We start from the raw sequence: 8493 nt of genomic DNA on the forward strand, positions 1-8493 counted from the left end.
TTCATATTGGACAGACAGTGCCTTGCAAAAGTATTCACCCCCTTGGCGTTTCTCCTATTTTGTTGCATTACAACCTGTAATTTAAATGGATTTTTATTTCATGTAATGGACATACACAAAATAGTCCAAATTGGTGAAGTGAAATGTAAACGGAAAAGTGGTGCGTGCATATGTATTCACCCCCTTTGCTATGAAGCCCCAAAATAAGATCTGGTGCAACCAATTACTTTCAGAAGTCACATACTTGCTCTTGCTCTCGCTTCTGGTGATTCTCTGATCCACCTCTACGCAGACGACACCATTCTGTATACTTCTGGCCCTTCTTTGGACACTGGTAACTAACCTCCAAACGAGCTTCAATGCCATACAACTCTCCTTCCGTGGCCTCCAACTGCTCTTAAATGCAAGTAAAACTAAATGCATGCTCTTCAACCGATCGCTGCCTGCACCTGCCCGCCCGTCCAGCATCACTACTCTGGACGGTTCTAACTTAGAATATGTGGACAACTACAAATACCTAGGTGTCTGGTTAGACTGTAAACTCTCCTTCCAGACTCACATTAAGCATCTCCAATCCAAAATTAAATCTAGAATCGGCTCCCTATTTCGCAACAAAACATCCCTCACTCATGCTGCCAAACATACCCTCGTAAAACTGACCATAAAACCGATCCTCGACTTCGGCGATGTCATTTACAAAATAGCCTCCAACACTCTTCTCAACAAATTGGATGCAGTCTATCACAGTGCCATCCGTTTTGTCACCAAAGCCCCATACACTACCCACCATTGCGACCTGTACGCTCTCGTTGGTTGGCCCTCGCTTCATACTCGTCGCCAAACCCACTGGCTCCAGGTCATCTACAAATCTCTGCTAGGTAAAGCCCCGCCTTATTTCAGCTCACTGGTCACCATAGCAGCACCCACCCGTAGCACCCGCTCCAGCAGGTATATCTCACTGGTCACCCCCAAAGCCATTTCTTCCTTTGGCCGCCTTTCCTTCCAGTTCTCTGCTGCCAATGACTGGAACGAACTGCAAAAATCACTGAAGCTGGAGACTCATATCTCCCTCACTAGCTTTAAGCACCAGCTGTCAGAGCAGCTCACAGATCACTGCACCTGTACATAGCCCATCTGTAAATAGCCCATCCAACTACCTCATCCCCATACTGTATTTATGTATTTATCTTGCTCCTTTGCACCCCAGTATCTCTACTTGCACATTCATCTTCTGCACATCTACCATTCCAGTGTTTAATTGCTATATTGTAATTACTTCGGCACCATGGCCTATTTCTTGCCTTACCTCCCTTATCCTACCTCATTTGCACACACTGTATATAGACTTTTTATACTGTATTATTGACTGTATGTTTGTTTATTTCATGTGTAACTCTGTGTTGTTGTATGTGTCGAACTGCTTTGCATTATCTTGGCCAGGTCGCAGTTGTAAATGAGAACTTGTTCTCAACTAGCCTACCTGGTTAAATAAAGGTGAAATAAAAAATAAAAATAATTAGTTAAATAAAGTCCACCTGTGTGCAATCTAAGTGTCACATGATCTGTCATATGATCTCAGTATATATACACCTGTTCTGAAAGGCCCCAGAGTCTGCAACACCACTAAGCAAGGGACACCACCAAGCAAGCGGCACACCACCAAGCAAGCGGCACCATGAAGACCAAGGAGCGCTCCAAACAGGTCAGAGACAAAGTTGTGGAGAAGTACAAATCAGGGTTGGGTTATAAAAAAATATCTGATACTTTGAACATCCCATGGAGCACCATTGAATCCATTATTAAAAAATGGAAAGAATATGGCACCACAACAAAGCTGCCAATGTAACGGATGTGAAATGGCTAGCTAGTTAGCGGGTACGCGCTAGTAGCGTTTCAATCAGTTACGTCACTTGCTCTGAAACCTAGATGTAGTGTTGCCCCTTGCTCTGCAAGGGCCGCGGCTTTTGTGGAGCGATGGGTAACGACGCTTCGTGGGCGACCGTTGTTGATGTGTGCAGAGAGTCCCTGGTTCGCGCCCGTGTCGGGGCGAGGGGGCGGTTTAAAGTTATACTGTTACACCAAGAGAGGGCCGCCCACCAAAACTCACAGATCAGGCAAGGAGGGCATTAATCAGAGAGGCAACAAAGAGACCAAAGATAACCCTGAAGGAGCTGCAAAGCTCCACAGCAGAGATTGGAGTATCTGTCCATAGGACCACCTTAAGCCGTACACTCCACGGAGCTGGGCTTTACGGAAGAGTGGCCAGAAAAAAATGAGCAAACACGTTTGGTGTTGGCCAAAAGGCATGTGGGAGACTTTTCAAACATATGGAAGAAGGTACTCTGGTCAGATGAGACAAAAATGTTGCATTTTGGCCATCAAGGACAACGCTATGTCTGTTGCAAACCCAACACCTCTCATCACCAAGAGAACACCATCCCCACAGTGAAGTATGGTGGTGGCAGCATCATGCTGTGGGGATGTTTTTCATCGGCACGGACTGGGAAACTGGTCAGAATTGACGGAATGATGGATGGCGCTAAATACAGGGAAATTCTTGAGGGAAACCTGTTTCAATCTTCCAGAAATTTGAGACTGGGACGGAGGTTCACCTTCCAGCAGGACAATGACTCTAAGCATACTGCTAAAGCAACACTTGAAGTGGTTTAAGGGGAAACATTTAAATGTCTTGGAATGACCTAGTCAAAGCCCAGACCTCAATCCAATTGAGAATCTGTGGTATGACTTAAAGATTGCTGTACACCAGCGGAACCCATCCAACTTGAAGGAGCTGGAGCAGTTTTGCCTTGAAGAATGGGCAAAAATCCCAGTGGCTAGATGTGCCAAACTTGTAGAGATATACCTCAAGAGTCTTGCAGCTGTAATTGCTGCAAAAGTGGTAGTTCCAACTAGTCAGGCTAACGTAAGTAAGCTAATTAATTTGCTAGCTATCATACAGTAGGCGTATATTAATAATTGTATAGTTAATATAAGTAGACATGCAATCATAATTGACTGTAGCGCATATAAAGCACCCCCAAGCTACCGGTGGCTGAAAACACAATCATCAAGGGATGAACGAGTGACGAATTTCCAGGCAAGGACGGTCCATTTAAAAATCATTCCTTCCTCCCTCACCCCTTACCCTGCAAGTGTAATCGTTAGATTTCATGATAAGTCATTAGAAGTGCCCTCTTATTTTGAGGGCTGAGGGGATAGGGTGTGTGTTTTAAGTGTTTAGAACGCAGTTCAAGTATCTAAAATCACAGCGTTTACACCCAGGGGAGCGTCTCTGCTCATCAGCTGAAATGGAGTATGTTTTTATCTGTACAAAACAGATGAGTTGGACAAAAATATAGATCATTGGAAGTGTTGCTGGACTTTTTCTGTAGTCAAACAGCTTAATGTGGGGTGTATGGACACAAATATAGCACTTTACAGGAAAAACAATCGATTGTGTGTCCATGAAACCAGGGTCCAGTCTACATACTAGAGTCCGTAGATTATAAAATAGATGAGTTTGAACAAAAAGCTAGGTCATAGGAAGTATTGCTAGACTTCTACTGTGGTGAAATAGGTTTGCATGGGGCCACTATATGGTACAAATATTGCACTTTACAAAAACTATTGATTGTTTTTGTCCATAAAACCAGAGCTGTGTTCGAATACTCATACTATTTGCGACGTAAATTGAGTATGTAGTATGCTTATTGGTCATTGTATCGATATAGTTAGTATGCCAAAAGCTGAAATCGGAGTAGATAGCCAGAGTGAATTTACGAACGCAACCTATTGACTTGATTATTCACGTCATTCTTAGCTTAGCTATGTGGTATAGTCGTTGTGCGTTCTCAATGGACATTGTTAATGAAGTCGTAAGATGTCTAGCTAGTCATTCATTATGCTATGTTATGCTACAGTATGTTATGCTACAGTATGTTAGTATGGGCATTCGAACACAGCTTTGGATCCAGTCTGCACTTTTGTACTGTCGCGTTAACTCTCTGCCCACTGACTAATTTAGGACAATATTTTATTTACAAAACAATAAAATAACTATTTTAGCTTGTTTGCTTCCAGTGTAAAATAAAATGCCATTTTATAACAGACTTTCACTATTGGCTTGCCTTTTAATGGAGGTGACAAATTCCGACTATTAGCTTGTGAATGGGTGAGAAGCTAACTGCTTAATAGAAACAATGGAAATAATGTGATCAGTAGATGGAGTGTTAACTGACTGGCATACAGTGCCTTCAGAAAGTATTCACACCCCTTGACTTTTTCCACATTTTGGTGTGTTACAGCCTGAATTTAAAATAGATTCAATTGAGATGTTTTGTCACTGACCTACACACAATACCGCATAAAGTCAAAGTGGAATTATGCCTTTCGAAATGTATACAAATTAATAAAAAATGAAAAGCTGAAATGTCTTGAGTAAATATGTATTCGACCCCTTTGCTATGGCAAGCCTAAATACGTTCAGGAGTAAAAACGTATTATATGACTTGTTAAGCAAATTTTTACTCATGAACTTATTTAGGCTTGCCATACAATCATATAATACATTGCTTGGACTCACTATCTGTACAATAATATTGTTTAACATGATTTTTGAATGACGACCCCATCTCTGTACCCCACACATACAATTACAGTGGGGCAAAAAAGTATTTAGTCAGCCACCAATTGTGCAAGTTCTCCCACTTAAAAAGATGAGAGAGGCCTGTAATTTTCATCATAGGTACACTTCAACTATGACAGACAAAATGAGGGAAAAAAATCCAGAAAATCACATTGTAGGATTTTTAATGAATTTATTTGCAAATTATGGTGGAAAATAAGTATTTGGTCAATAACAAAAGTTTATCAATACTTTGTTATATACCCTTTGTTGGCAATGACAGAGGTCAAACGTTTTCTGTAAGTCTTCACAAGGTTTTCAAAAAGGAGAAATTGAATATCCCCTTGAGCATGGGGAAGTTATGAATTACACTTTGGATGGTGTATCAATACACCCAGTCACTACAAAGATACAGGCGTCCTTCCTAACTCAGTTGCCGGAGAGGAAGGAAACTGCTCAGGGATTTCACCATGAGTCCAATGGGGACTTTAAAACAGTTACAGAGTTTAATGGCTGTGAAAGGAGAAAACTGAGGATGGATCAACAACATAGTGGTTACTCCACAATACTAACCTAATTGACAGAGAAGGGAGCATGTGCAGAATAAAAAATATTCCAACACATGCATCCTATTTGCAACAAAAAAGACTGCAACTTTTTGTCCTGAATACAAAGTGTTATGTTTGGGGCAAATCCAATAAAACACATTACTGAGTACCACTCTCCAAATATTCATTTATAGTGTTGGCTGCATCATATTATAGATATGCTTGTAATCATTAAGGACTGGTGAATTTTTCAGTATAAAAAAGAAACATAATGGAGCTAAACACAGGCAAAATCCTAGAGGAAAACCTGGTTCAGTCTGCTTTCTACCAGACACTGGGAGATTAATTTACCTTTCAGCAAGACAATAACCTAAAACACAAGGCCAAATCTGTTCCTGATTGGCCGAGTTACAGTTTGACTGAAATCTGCCTGAAAATCTATGACAAGACCTGAAAATGGTTGTCCAGCAATGATCAACAACCAATTTGACAGAGCTTGAAGAATTCTGAAAAGAATTGTGTACGGTGCAATATGTATGTCCAACATGAAAACCATATTGGATTGGACTCTTTAAGGTCCGCAGAATGAGCAGTGAAGCTCTTCTTAATGTAAACTCTATGGATTTGGAAACTAGAAGTGCACCTTAGTAGAATTGACCCCATGTTACTGTGACACAACGTACAGAAAATTGTGTACGGTGCAATAAATTATATTAGTAGACACACAATAAACATTGTTGACCATTTAGGCTTGAATCTTTTTCTCCAAAAATCACATAATATCTAATAGAAAAACTTAAAATGATTATTTGTATGATAACTAGCATAAAATATATCGATAATTGTTCAAATGTTCACCCTCATTTTTTATTTACAAAGCATACAAGACACAACTCTTATTCTGAAGAATTCCAAAAATCCGTAACCCCGGAAGTACTTAGTTATTCATGCCTGCTAGCTAGACAGTGGTTACATAAGACAGCTGCAGTTTTATTGTGCTGTTGAGATAGGTAAGCCAAAGCTACAACAAAATTGTGGACTATGTTGTTATTAAACATAGATAGTCAGCTAGCTAACAATAATAAGGCGAATGCAGAGTTAACTACATCATATGGTTAATATCTTTGGAACATTTTGTTTTCAGGATTCAGAATCATTGCCTCGTTTTCGAACACGAATGACTATCAACAACTGATTGATTTCACGACTCATAATGGCACATGCTGGAAAACCCAGCATTGACGAAAAGGTCTTGCAGTATGAAACGTTTATTAGCGATGTGTTGAAACGAGATTTGGAGTAAGTCGTCTATTTTCCTTAGACCAGTGTCATTTTATTCGCTAACTCAAATGTGCGCAACATTTTCGCGCATGTGCACAATTTTAATTTATTTATGTTCTGACAGGAGGGTATTGGAGCAAAGAGATGGAGTGTATGAAAAAATTGCACAATATCTACAACTGAAAAATACCATTGAAAGCCTGAAGGTATAAGTTACCACCATGGTACCCACTTACATTGGATATCTATGGGCCAACAAACACCATGATGAACAGATGTGACCATCAAACAGTGGGCCATCAACATTTCTACATTTTCTATACATGTATATTAATGTAGCTATGTTGTGGCATATACATGTTGTATAACAGAAATGTTGTATAATATAAATGTGTTGTTTTGTTGTGCTTTTCCTCAGTTATTGAGAACATTTACATTTTGGTCATTTAAGCAGACACTCTTATCCAGAGCGACTTACAGTAGTGAGTGCATACATTTTTATATTTGTTCGTACTAACAAATTGTCTTCGTAGGAATCTGAGACAAAGGGACTCAAAACAGAGATAGATCTTGGCTGTAATTTCTATGTCCAAGCACATGTGTAAGTGATTAGGCTTATTGAAAATTGTCCATATTACTTTATTTTTTATTGTGATTTGATTGAGGCCTTGACGGAGTTGTTTTGTTTCAGGGAGGACTCGTCAAAAATCTTTGTTGCTGTTGGATATGGCTTTTTTGTCGAGTTAACGCACTCAGAAGCTCTGAAGTTCATTGAGAAAAAGACAAATCAGCTTACAGTGTGAGTAGCACCAGCAATATCCATTAAAACACACACAGAGGTCATTAGTACAGTATTTTGTAAACATCTGTCAAAATGATTGCCTCTAGAGGGCACATGTGTTTTGTTATTACATTACTGTGATACAGCATTGTATTTAGGCCCATGTTTCAAGCTCTCAAATCTTGGATAAACCTTAGAAATTAGTGAATCCTTAGAAATTATATTTCCTTTTCCAGACACACTGAAGTGTTGACCAAAGACTCAGCTAAAATCAAAGCCAACATTCGCATGGTGTTGGAGGTGAGTGATTGAAAAGATGGTATTCCTGCTCGCACAATAGTATTTACTACTTGCAAACTATTATGATGGTATTATGAGCATGGTACAATATTACACAATGTGGGAAATATTTCACAAATAAATGTAATGGCAGATTTTTTTTTGAATGATGTAAATGTTTTTCTAACTAACAGGGATTAAGAGAGCTTCAAAATCTTACGGATGTTCCGGAGAAAAGGACGAGAGACGCTCTTTAGCTGCAGTAGTGCTTCTGTTCTGACCTTTCGTTATCAGTTTTCTATCACATTCATAATAGTGACAAGGCTGTATTATTTCCATTGCTCTTTGGTTTATCTGAAGTAATATAAATGGTGTGTAAAACAAACCTTTGATACAAACTTGGCATCTGAACAGGTTGTACTGTTTAGAAGTTACTTTAAAACTGTAATTCTGCCTAAAATAAAATGTGGGAAAGAAGTTTTAAAATCTGTTAACCAGTTTCAGTGGCTTGCTTATGTTTGATGCATTTTTCTGCATTGTATTACTAGATCAAGCAAACCTTATGTTGACAAACTATATTCCTACAACTCTTTCCAATAATATCTCAAATATATCCAAAAATTAATTCACATTTTTGGTATCCTGACCTCTCTTTTCAATGCCTGAAGTCATCATCAATAACGCAATTAAATATTGAAGAAAATAAAGCTTGCAAATGCGGATGAACATGCCTGATCTTAGTATGGTATCTCGCATAAATGTCACTTCTTCAAAGCCACCAGCACTTTCATCTTCAAATAGCATGGTGAAGTGCTGTTGTGAAGGGAACGTTCAGAGTACTCTATATTAGTTTCTCATGCTGAGAAACTGGATTTTCCTGTTCAATGTTAATACTTCAAGTATCAGAGACATTGGACTCTTGACTTATACGGCAACAGGAACCAAATCCACAGGAACCATATCCTCTTTTTCACTTAATT

The 8493-nt window shown here is 39.2% G+C and overlaps 1 protein-coding gene across 1 annotated transcript; it reads left to right on the forward strand.

Moving 5' to 3' along the window:
• The first annotated feature begins 6103 nt into the window (after positions 1-6103).
• uxt (ubiquitously-expressed, prefoldin-like chaperone) lies at positions 6104-8185 on the forward strand. Its single transcript, XM_039010199.1, has 7 exons — positions 6104-6182; positions 6317-6471; positions 6578-6659; positions 6987-7054; positions 7145-7252; positions 7471-7534; positions 7708-8185. The coding sequence occupies exons 2-7, from the start codon at positions 6386-6388 to the stop codon at positions 7768-7770; spliced, it is 471 nt and encodes a 156-aa protein (XP_038866127.1). The 5' UTR covers positions 6104-6182; positions 6317-6385; the 3' UTR covers positions 7771-8185.
• The last annotated feature ends 308 nt before the right edge of the window (positions 8186-8493 follow it).

Source organism: Salvelinus namaycush, chromosome 16, assembly GCF_016432855.1.
Source record: "Salvelinus namaycush isolate Seneca chromosome 16, SaNama_1.0, whole genome shotgun sequence".
In the NCBI taxonomy this organism is placed as follows: domain Eukaryota; kingdom Metazoa; phylum Chordata; class Actinopteri; order Salmoniformes; family Salmonidae; genus Salvelinus; species Salvelinus namaycush.